Source organism: Apium graveolens, chromosome 11 (genome assembly GCF_009905375.1).
Source record: "Apium graveolens cultivar Ventura chromosome 11, ASM990537v1, whole genome shotgun sequence".
Taxonomy (NCBI): Eukaryota; Viridiplantae; Streptophyta; class Magnoliopsida; order Apiales; family Apiaceae; genus Apium; species Apium graveolens.
Genome location: NC_133657.1, coordinates 2,546,167 through 2,557,681, shown reverse-complemented (window position 1 = coordinate 2,557,681; position 11,515 = coordinate 2,546,167). Strand labels below are relative to the sequence as shown.

At 35.2% G+C, this 11,515-nt stretch overlaps 2 protein-coding genes across 3 annotated transcripts; one reads left to right on the top strand and one right to left on the bottom strand.

Moving 5' to 3' along the window:
* The first annotated feature begins 202 nt into the window (after positions 1-202).
* On the top strand, positions 203-3,838 carry LOC141698480 (beta-glucuronosyltransferase GlcAT14B-like). Of its 2 annotated transcripts, none has more exons than XM_074503186.1 (5): positions 203-538; positions 1,116-1,873; positions 1,967-2,042; positions 2,145-2,260; positions 3,134-3,838. In XM_074503186.1, exons 2-5 carry the CDS (start codon positions 1,255-1,257, stop codon positions 3,631-3,633), a joined length of 1,311 nt encoding a protein of 436 aa, XP_074359287.1. In that variant the 5' UTR covers positions 203-538; positions 1,116-1,254; the 3' UTR covers positions 3,634-3,838. The 2 variants fall into 2 exon arrangements, with proteins under 2 accessions (XP_074359287.1, XP_074359288.1); XM_074503187.1 differs by having other exon boundaries at positions 203-548.
* A 553-nt stretch (positions 3,839-4,391) lies between these two features.
* LOC141696795 (protein SPA1-RELATED 4-like) lies at positions 4,392-11,002 on the bottom strand. The gene is made up of 8 exons (XM_074500919.1): positions 10,539-11,002; positions 9,304-10,312; positions 8,994-9,151; positions 6,982-7,933; positions 6,751-6,897; positions 6,309-6,620; positions 5,452-5,511; positions 4,392-4,986 (listed from the first exon to the last, which is right to left on the bottom strand). The coding sequence occupies exons 2-8, from the start codon at positions 10,090-10,092 to the stop codon at positions 4,798-4,800; spliced, it is 2,607 nt and encodes an 868-aa protein (XP_074357020.1). The 5' UTR covers positions 10,093-10,312; positions 10,539-11,002; the 3' UTR covers positions 4,392-4,797.
* Positions 11,003-11,515: the final 513 nt, after the last annotated feature.

The window sequence follows — 11,515 nt, the reverse complement described above, 5'->3', positions numbered from 1 at the left end:
TATTCCTAAATTGAAAAGAGCAAACAACATGCAAAAATTAAATTTAAGACAGCGAAGGCACTGAAACAGAGGTTACGCAGTGAATGAAAATTTCCCGGAAAAAAGTAACAGAATTTATTAATTGAAAGAAGTCATTTATTGTTTTGTTTACACTCCTAAATTTACAACTAGTAGAAGTCTAGAACATCCATGCTTCCACACAACTTGCTAACATTTATATTTCACATCCCTGTTTTTCCCTTTTTGTCTCTCTCATCTCTCTCTCGACATCTCTCTCTGTCTCTCTCGATATATTAGTATCTCTCTCTCTCTCGACATCTCTCTCTGTCTCTCTCGATATATTAGTCTCTCTCTCTCTGTCTCTCTCGATATATTAGTATCTCTCTCTCTGTCTCTCTCGATAGATTATTATTTCTCTCTGGTAAAACTAGAAGAGTGTACAGACACGGCTTCACCTTCTTATCTATCCATCACTGATTGTCACTGCCTCTTCAATCTTCTCTCTAATACAGAAGCTGCATTTTTGTGCATATATTTTGTACGTAAAGGTATACCTTATTCTTCCTTAATTTTTTCAATATAATAGTAACGTTTGTTCAGGTGATGCAAGCTTAAATTTAACATGTATCTGCGTTATATTTGTGTAGGGTTCTTAAATCTTGATGAATTAGATTTAAATAGTGATTAATGAATTTTTACATGTGATGATTATTGAGACTTGTGGGCTTGTTTTGTTTACTATTTCACTATTAGGGCTTTTGTTCACTGTTTAGATGATGATTCTTTATTGTAAAATTTGTTCTTATATTTGGCACTCAGCTGTAGTTAGTTTCTTGAAATCTGTATTTTTTTAAAAAAAATTAGTGTACTTTATATATTATTGGTTTGACCTCAAATCTGTTCCCAAACATTCTTTTGATTGTTTGCTTATGTTTGTCAATCAAGATTAGTTTTTTATGCTGATCAAGATTAGTTTTTTATGCTGAATTGCTGATGATCAGTTTGTTGTAGTATATAGGGATGATTATCGTGTTTTGTATTTCTGTTTAAGGTGTTATTCTATCATGAAAAGCTAAAAGATTGCACAAATGACTGAGTTGTTTTTACTTGTTTAGGAGATATATTTGTGAAGTGCACAAATTGTTGTGGAATTTATTGGAAGAAGAAGGGTTTGTTTTGAGGATGAGGTTTAGGGGTTGCCTATTATTGACAATACTCTTTTTTGATTGATAAAATTGGGAGAAGGTTTTAGATATGAAAAATCTCGGTTGGAACTCGGGGAAAGGTTTCGAAATTGGGTCGTTAAACATGGAGAAGAAATGGGTATTTCCTCTTGTTATAACTTCACTTGTATGTGTCTTCCTACTTGTAACCTCCTTCAACATAGGTCTAGTTTCTTCTTTACATACATTCAACGCAATCTTCTCAATTTTTCCTTCACGGGTTATTGCGAATCAAACAAAAACAGCTTTTGCTGAAGAAAAAATTAAGGGTTCTCTAGTACCGCCTCCTCCTGCTGGTCCTGTTATTCCTCGTTTTGCGTATCTGATTTCTGGTTCAAGGGGTGATTTAGATAAGCTTTGGAGGACTCTTCATACTCTTTACCATCCTTTAAATCATTATGTACTTCATTTGGATCTGGAATCTCCAGCAGAGGAAAGACTGGAGCTGGCTTCCCGAGTGGAGAGGGAACCGGTTTTTGCCAAAATTGGAAATGTAATGATGATTACTAAAGCTAATATGGTTACTTACAGAGGACCCACCATGGTAGCTAATACTCTTCATGCATGTGCCATCCTTCTTAAGAGAACTAAGGATTGGGATTGGTTTATTAACCTCAGTGCTTCCGATTATCCTCTGGTGACTCAAGATGGTTTGTCGCCTTCAATTCTTGTAGATATGTTTTAGTTAGGATTTGCGAGTATGTGTTATATAATTGTTAACTCGTATAGCTTCCTTCATACAGATCTTCTATCCACGTTTACTGATTTGAAGCGGGATCTGAATTTTATTGAACACACAAGCCGCTTGGGATGGAAGGAGTAAGAAATATCACTAGTCCTAATTTTGTCATGTGTCTAAGGGATATGTAAACACAGGAACTGCTAACAAATGCTACTATATCCTATCACCTATGTATGCAGGGAAAAAAGGGCAATGCCATTAATTATGGACCCAGGGCTTTACAAAACGACAAAGTCAGACATCTTCTGGGTTACTCCTAGGAGAACTTTGCCAACGGCCTTTAAGCTGTTTACTGGTTAGTTTTTCCCCTGTGTGGCCATTTTAGTAATTCTGAATATTAAGCAAAAAGGTTGATACTATGCTCCATTTAAATTGTCTCTTCAAACCACTTGGAATTTGTCATAATATTAATATCTTAATTCTGATAAGCTGTATGCTAAAGGCTTCAGTAAGTTGTAGATGCTCATTTTTTTTTCATTTTAGTATGTATTCGATAATTAGTTGGTCTCTTTGTTTGATTAGTTCATCTAGATTATGGAACGATAAGGTAGCTTCAGTTCATATGCCCAAATAACTTAAAACTCATCCTTCAAGTAAAAACACATGTGAACTGTGAAAGTGAGCATCACAGGATCTTTCTAAGCTTTGGTTCTCCACCTACATCCCATGAATTTTTTGTTGCTGATTCATTTTGTGATTAATATGGTTGAAAGGATAGACAATAACTTGACATGGATATTCACCTAGTAGTTTCGCCATCTCGAGGGACCTTATTTCGATCAGGAATAGAAATCTGGTGTTTCAAGTGTAACAATAATTTAAAGTAAGGCATGCATGTTGAGAATTTGTCTACAAGACTAAGACAATAATAATACCTAATCTTGCTGCTCTTCTTTTTGGGTGGAGCTCAAAATTGCAGTTCAGACTTGGCTATTATAAAGTCTGTACTCATTATCCTACTGTATGTATGAATATTAATATGTTCTTCATATTAATAAGAAGCAAAATCAGAAATGGCTTATAATGGCCAATTTATGAATTTACGTTTCTGTTTTAAGCTTGTTTTTTTGCTAAAGCTTATTTTAGCAAAATTATACATGTTTTAAACTTGTTTTTGTAATATTTCTGGATATCTCTCTGTACCATAACATTAATACACTATTTGCAGGTTCTGCTTGGATGATCTTGTCACACTCATATGTAGAGTACCTTGTATGGGGTTGGGATAATCTTCCAAGAACCCTGCTCATGTATTACACAAATTTTGTCTCCTCTCCTGAAGGTTACTTTCAGACCGTGATATGTAATGTTCCTGATTATGTTCCAACTGTAATCAACCATGACATGCACTACATTGCTTGGGACGTTCCACCAAAGCAACATCCTCATATTTTGTCCCTTAACGATTCGAGCAAAATGATCGAAAGCGGTGCTGCCTTTGCGCGAAAATTTAAGCATGATGACCCTGTTTTGGATAAAATCGACAGAGAACTGCTAGGTCGAGAAAATGGGAGCTTCACCCCTGGTGGTTGGTGTTCTGGAAATCCTCCTTGCTCCGAGGTTGGGAATCCGAAAAAGCTTAAACCAGGCCCAGGAGCTCATAGGTTAAAGGGCCTTGTAGATAGATTACTATTGTCAGCTATGTCAGATCAAAACCAGTGTCATTAGATTCTTATAGTTTAAATTTAAACAAAAAAAGTGATGATTTTGCTTGTGGTGAGAAGTATATTGTATGAAGTTTTTTTATTTCAATCCACAAGGCCAACACTTAAGTTTTCTCCGGAAACAAAGATCTTTACGATATGCCGTGTTTATTTTGATATAACCCAATTATGTAACTTTAAATTTCTTGGAATCAAAAAAAGTAACAGCGTTTAGTTTGCTGTATTTTAGATCAGGTAAGGGAATTCCAAGTTCCAAGATTTTTGTATTTATCATAAAACATTAAAACTTAGTTAATACGGTGCACTATGGTCACCACAAGTTACATAACTATCAATATAAAAACATTAATTACTTACCAAATTTAAATACGTAACTTATAGTTACCTAGTAATAAATTAAACACATATTTTTTAATTACCTAAAAATTTATAATTGTAACTTAGTTACAAGCAGTCATACAAGAAAGTTAAAGTTCATATATAACCACATAATTGAAGAAACAAACGAGTAAGAATACGGAGAAATAAAGCCTGCGAGAGATATACTCGAGTCCAGATTAATTCAAATTGGTTTTGAGTTGATAAGTGTTTGTACAAGAATAATTTTGGTTGGTATTGAAACTCTTGCCTAAAGTTGTCTAGTGATGAACAATAGTGTGTAAATTTATAAAAGTTTGTTCAGTTAGCCAATAGAAGTGAATTTGTCTTGGATTGAAGTGACAAAGGGAAGCTGCATTGGATGAACTCGACTGCAACTGCACAGATACTAAATTTCTTATTGTATGTTGCAGAATTTTGTTTGGTAAATATGACAAAATTAATGTCCTGGAAATACAATTTGTAGGCAATGAACCTAAACCGTAAGAATTAAATCATATACAAAACCCAAAATATTTATCTTCCCTTTTCTTTTCTAAATTATACAAATCTAAATATATACTGAGAGATAATTCACTCTTCAGTTTAACAACCACCCGTTATGGGCTAACGAGACAAAATTTGTTCGGTTGATTCACATTTTCTTGTAGTACGCGCTTTTCTGGAACAGATCCTGCACATTAAAATTCCGGGATGCAAGCCTGTTTCATTTTATATGTTGTCGCACCTTTTTTTGTTCAACAGCAGTATTATTTCTTTGTTTTAAGAACTTGTGAAACTGATAAACAACCTAAACCATCTCCAAAAGCTTTATATTTCCCATGGAATTCGCAGCAACAAGGGTGGAGGACTGACCACGCCAACATACGGACGAAATGAATTGTGCACTGTCATCGACATCCTCACCAGAAAGAGGGTCTGTGTTCTTAAACTTAAATGACAATGCAGGCATTGGGAAAGCTTTGTGGTACACAAAAACCTAGAACAATAAGACAATTATCATTACAACCGTGCTGTTCAATCATGTGATTAGCTACTACAATCAGTATACGACACAAATAAATCTAAATTTAGAGCTAGAATTCACTTCATTTCCAAAGTTGAGAAGAAACAAAATCATATATACATCGATTGAGGATGTGGTGAACCAATTGCTGCAAGTAATCAACTTAACTATAACTACAATCGTAGAATGTCTACTAGAGCCTAGAGTGCAGATAAAACTTCCACAAAAGAAATAATAGAAACTAAATAAAAATTACCAGCAGCAAACAGATAGAGAAGCCAAAGAGTAACGAGTTGTAGCCTTGCAACACATGTAATACACAGGAGAAACTAAAAAACATGTTTCAGTTTATTTTACTTATAAAACCGTTAATGATATCACAAGGGGATGAAAGTAGTAACAATTATCAAGAGCTGCGAAAAATGATGGATGCAGTACCTCATTTGTTTCTGAACCTGTAGCAATGTAGCCATCAGATACAGATAAACCTACAAAGTTCTGCAGGAAAAAAGCATTAAAATGTTAGGCACTTTCTATCAAGCACTGATAGCTCACTTTAAAAGCACAGGCATTATCATAATGCAAAACTAATTAGCATCATTGCTCCAGTGTTGGCGCATGTAAAAAATATTGGAATATTTAAATTAGGGCTGCGTCGAGTTTCTAGTAATCACCATTGTAACACTTTTGACTTTGGAATTAAATTAATATGTAGAGTTTCATGCACTTGAAGGAGTTGTATTGCAGGTTCAAACTATTGTTAATTTGCGTGCATGTGTCTGTCCACAAGGTAAGCTTTTGCAAGAGTAACTATGGTACCCCGACAATTTTGCCAATCTACAAGCAGACTGTTACATGCACGAATCCACACCACACCTACAAGCTATATAAATTTTTCTCTACTTGAGAATTGCTGAGAGAAAGAATAGCTGATTTGAGCTATTCTGACTCTAAATATTTATCTAGGTGTTTGAGAAACCTTGCAGAATTGGACATTGAGTAGATACTATGAGCCTTGTCCAAAAAAAGTGTTTAACAAAACGAGGTTTAGTGGCTAGGAAAAAACAGATAGACTGAAATATAACTTGTAGTCTGCAATTCATGGCTTCCTGAGGTTCATAGCAGACACATTTGACACACCGTCTAAAAACAATTGTGAATGATGCATCTGTTCGTCTTCAATGACATGCAAATAAACAGCACGGTGACTAAGTATGTTCTAGAAAAGAGACGCCTCATATTAGTTGTATCACAAAACATGTCATACATAAATTAGGCAGATATAGTTAAATTACCTTCACATTCAAGTGGCCTGTATATGACTGAAGAGGACAGTCAAGGACCCGGGATGTGCTCATTGATAAATCCCAAAGCTTCAATGTGTTATCCGTGGATGCAGACACAAGATTCAGTGAATCTATGAACTTGATGTAGCTCACAGTTTTATTGTGACCAATTAATGTGCACAAAGGCATTTTCATGTTACGGAGATCATAATGATATATCTTATGATCAGCTGAACCAAATGCAAGGGAGTGACCAGAATCAGAGGAGAATTGTACACAACATACATTGGCTTTGGTTTTGATGGTACCAACACTTGCTCCCTGCAGTAGCAACACATGTAAGACGGACGACTTATTATACATCCAAATTATTCCATTGGACAGGTAATTAGATTACTGCAGTACATTTAGTTTTAAAGATGACATTCACCAAGAGAAAAAGTATAATTGCCTGATTGATATTCCAGAGTTTCACTGAACCATCATCACTCCCGCTGGCCAACATTGTTGGATCTGCTAGCGAAAAGTCGACAGACCACACACGCTTCTCATGCTCTTTCATTGCCAAGAATACCTGACTTCTTGTAACATCCCATATCTGATAAATAAGCAAATAGATTATATCTTAAACAAAAGCAATTTAACAATATAAGCTTAGAAGCATATAAGATTTAAGGACTACCTGCACTACACCTTCAAAGTTACTTGAAGCAATCTGGCTTTTGATATAGCCATTCCAACATATACTGCTTAACTTTGACCTACTAGACAGTTCAACAACAGGGTAATGAATATCACGAGCTTCATTAATGATTGTATTGTACTCGAATACTTTAATCTTCTTATTTACTCCGGCTGTTGCAAAAAATTCGCCGTCGCGGTCAAAACTTAAAGAGCATACAAGGTTAGAAGAATTTAAAAGATCCCCTTGCCTTAGGTCTGCCTTTACTTTTAAGTTGGTGAAAGATAAATACTTGCACAGACCTCCAAGGAATGAGTTTATCCATCCATCTTTTCTGCTTTCATTTAACCGTTCTTTTGTTGACAAAGTATTGACGGAAGTTTCATTTAATATAATGGATCCTCTACCATCACTACTTATAGGGGCTTGTCTTGTAGTTGGATTCCCTATGGGTTTGATAGCTCTGCGTCTTGTCAAAAAGTAAGCTGACTCCAGTTTCTTGAAATTTTTCATTAATCTAGAACTTCTAGACATTATTCTTTCTTGCTTTTCAGTGGGAGCCTCTGACTTCTGACTCCTATCTTCCCCATCATCAAATTCTTCCGAACATTGTCTCGGTAACCCTGGCCTGAATCGTTTTCTTGGTTTCAAGCAACCAGAATCATCATTGGCAATTGAAAGGGTACCCAAGGCAGAATCCTCTAGTTCCGGAATAGACCCTCCTTTTTTTTGAAGGCCAATTTGCAGTTTTGTGACTTCTTCTATATCTGAGGAAATAAAAGAAACTGTCTCATGCAACTTACTTGCAGCTTCCTGTTTTCTCTTTTGCAACAACAGCAGGAAGTCCAGCAACAATTCCTGCTCCTCTATCTTTTCTCTAAGCTCTGTTTCAACCTCACGTTCTTTTAAATTGTCTCTCGGTTCATTAAGAAACTCACTTTCCAGCAACTCTCTGGAAATGGTAATAGACAAATGTTAAAACAATATACTTTATCTACTTAACATACTTGGCAGAATGTTAAAACATATAAATTTTTTACTGAGTTTGAAGTCTCTATATCTTCTATGGAAGACAGCAACTAATCTTTTCAATTCTACTCTGCACTTGCATTTTTCACTTCTTTAAGTGACTTCACATACATCTATCAACTGCAACCATGTCCAAGCTTTCAGAATCTTAGTTATTTTTAACAACATGTTGTAGAAGATGAGAGCTAGATATTCAAAACTCTTTAATGTGTATGCAAATTCATATATAACTTGCCAGAGAGATTATTACTTCTGGATTGACAATTGTATATGCTCTAACTGGAAGACAATATAATTATAATGTACAACAGATTAAGTACTTAATACTATAAATTCTTATCTCATAGGCTCCCTATTTGAAAAATATAAAATATTGCAGGATTATGAAGAGTGAAGACAATAAAAGGAAATAACATAGAGCCTGTTCGATAGTATCTCAGAACATTCATTGGACTTTGCTTATTATCCTACAAGGCTTTCCACTTTTCCTTAAAAGGAATTTCAGAACCCGGGCACAAGGTCAGAACAAAAAACTTTACCACACATTTCTGGCCCCAGTCCCATCACTGCTGTAACTAACAATACTCCAATTATTTAAAACACAGAAAACTATCCGTTATCTCGCTGCAGGATGCAGCTGCTGTCGAAGATAAGTTTGGCACTGCTGGAGGCTGTCTTACCCCTTAAAAAAAATCATATTTGGCATGTCCCAGATTATGATATAGAGGAATAATTAGGTTTGATAGTCAGGTTTATGAAACGGACAGCAAGTCTCTTCAGGTTTAAACACAGAATGTTAGGTAATGACAATATTTACAACAGGGGGAAACTACAAAACATAATATAAATATCAGAATATCCTACTCCTAATATATATATATATATATCAATTTGTTTTACCTATTATTATCACATAGCTTTATAGACTAATTATTGTCTAAAACAAGCACAAAGAGAAGTTAATATTCTTAGAAAATACTCACCCCATTTTTGGCCTACTAGTGGGTTCAGGGTGCAGCAACCATAAGCAAAAGGAAGCTTCTTTAGGCCACTTCAAAAGCAATTGAGGAGGAAGAACACGATGTCGCAAACTAGACATAGTAGAGCTTTTTTCTTCTGCCGAACTGTATGTGGAGTACAACTGTTGAATATAAACAGTCTATACTAATTAAAAGCGGAAACAAACAAGAAGAAAATCTACAATCAACATTCTCTTCAAACAAGGTTAATATATAAATAGAAGAAATTTCACAGCTTTTGGCACTAATCCCTAAAAGGATCATATTTACAAACCTCAAAAAGAAGAACGCCTAGCCGATATATATCAGAAGCACAAGAACCTGGAGCCCCAGCAACTTCTTCTGGACTAGTGTACCAATTTGTTTCCATATTCAAGATCTGTTTCATAGGAAATGCTTGCTTCTTTTCTTCAGTTTGGTCAGCATTGCAGATATCTAGAGATAAATGTATTACATTGTCCGAGCCTGACTGCAGGCAACTGGTTCCAGATATCATTTCTGATGCATTCCTATGATTTACATCGTGTAGAGAACCTGATGCAACTAACTGACTTTCCTGTCGATGCAGCTGAGCTTGGTCTTGTGAACCCAAAGCCTGGAGCTCTGTCGGGCTATTTGATGCATCCTCGTCAGAGTCTGAACAAGATGCAGACTCAATAAAAGAAACACGGTTGAATGAGGTCATAACAAAGCAGGAGGGTCGCACATTCTGAACAACAATTCCCTGTGAATGTGCCAAATTGACAACATCTACTATCTGCCTAAAAATATACAAGCATTCAAGAGCTGTTACTTCTCGCTTTGGGTTATCCAACCATTGTCTCAAGCTAATATCATTGCATTCTATAGCACGAATTCCTCCATCACCGTCTCCAAAGCCCCTGAATAGACCAAATTCCGTCCCCCCTTTCCCCACTATAAATTCAGATTCATTCGACGTATTACCAGAGGACCTTATAGAGCTAGCACTAAGCAATCTATAGTTTCTATCAGAGACATCCGAAGAATTTAACCTTCTCGAGCCATCAGACCTCTGCCAGCCAAATTCAGATGAACCATCCATCCTTATTCCCCAATAGTTGCAACAAGACTAGAAAACACAAAACCAAGAAATGGAGCAAATCTCCAACTTCCACAAAATTTCTCAATTTCAATCAACCCCATCTCATCAGAATCTCATTTTACACATAATCAACCAAAACTGGACTGCTTAAAGTGCAAAATGAACAAACAAAACTGCAGTGCTTAAAGACCAAACTTCTCCTAATCAAATACAATCTCCCCTGGTGATACAACAACATGCACATACAAGAAATCAAACCAACACCCTCAAACTAAACACTCAAGAATCAAATTAAACAACCAAAAAAATGAAAAACAAAAATGGTTCATTACTCAAGACCACATATGCGTAAAGAGACACAAACAAAGTACAATTGCATATAATTTACAAACATATAAAAACACATAGAATACAAAGATGAGGGGTTGAAAAGAGAACAAGTGTACCAGTTTAGCAACAACATAAGAAGAAAGCTTGTGTTTTTCCTGAACCAACAACAAAAAGATCAAGAACCATGCTTAGCAATACTATCAACAAGTGGGCCTCACTTTCTTTGGAACAACCTAAGCCTCATAAAGTACCCTCCTCTTTATATTGGTCACAACAGTAGAAAATTTAAATAAAAATAAATAAATTGAATTTATTCAAAATAATTAATCAAAAAAAAAAAGGAAAGACAAGTACAAGTACTCTTGAATGAATCTAAACTACAACTACTTATTGCTTGTTTTGGAAACCCTAGTTTCTACAAGCCCACTAGTTGCCTTACTAATATTCTGTTTCACATACGTGGCACAGTGACATCCTCTTAAATTCTCTTCTGCAAATAAACAAGGACAACTGTGCATGCACACCAGTTGATTTCTATTTATATTTTCTTGGTTTTGTAAACCAAGAATCGTTACCATATTAAGAAAGATTGATTACCACAATCTCTCTTGACTACTTACTTTGAATACCATGTTTAGTCTAAATATTATATTAATTACCATCTAAACAGTTCTTAAGAGTGGATAAAGTAATAGTCACACTTGTAACTAATAGAAAATGACCTTTTAGGACATAAAGAGAAATTGGTCTGTAAAGTTGGATAGGAAGGACTGGGGACTTGGGATTTTGGTTTTATATCAAAATATTCACTTTTTTATTCATAAAATTTAAAACTAACATAATAACCCGAACGAGACACGAGTCATTATCTAACAATGTTTCTTGATATTTTCTCAATTTTTCTCCCCGATACTTTTACAATTCTCTTGTGCCTCATTCTCTCGTTCTCTCAAATCTCTTTTATCATCTTTTTTATTTCTATCGACTCTCTCATAACACAAACTACCCATATTTTTTTTATAATATTACATTGCCTTCTTTATTGATAATCTGATTTTTAGATGTATTAAAAAGCGTCGTTATATAGGCCAGT

Coding starts and splice junctions, on each gene's coding strand:
- LOC141696795 (XM_074500919.1), bottom strand. CDS start 10,092: ATGGATGGTTCATCTGAATTTGGCTGGCAGAGGTCTGATGGCTCGAGA. Junction 6,621..6,750: donor AACTCTGGAATATCAATCAG/GCAATTATACTT, acceptor TTGCTACTGCAG/GGAGCAAGTGTTGGTACCAT. Junction 4,987..5,451: donor CAGGTTCAGAAACAAATGAG/GTACTGCATCCA, acceptor TTATTGTTCTAG/GTTTTTGTGTACCACAAAGC.
- LOC141698480 (XM_074503186.1), top strand. CDS start 1,255: ATGAAAAATCTCGGTTGGAACTCGGGGAAAGGTTTCGAAATTGGGTCG. Junction 1,874..1,966: donor TCCTCTGGTGACTCAAGATG/GTTTGTCGCCTT, acceptor TCCTTCATACAG/ATCTTCTATCCACGTTTACT. Junction 2,261..3,133: donor GGCCTTTAAGCTGTTTACTG/GTTAGTTTTTCC, acceptor CACTATTTGCAG/GTTCTGCTTGGATGATCTTG.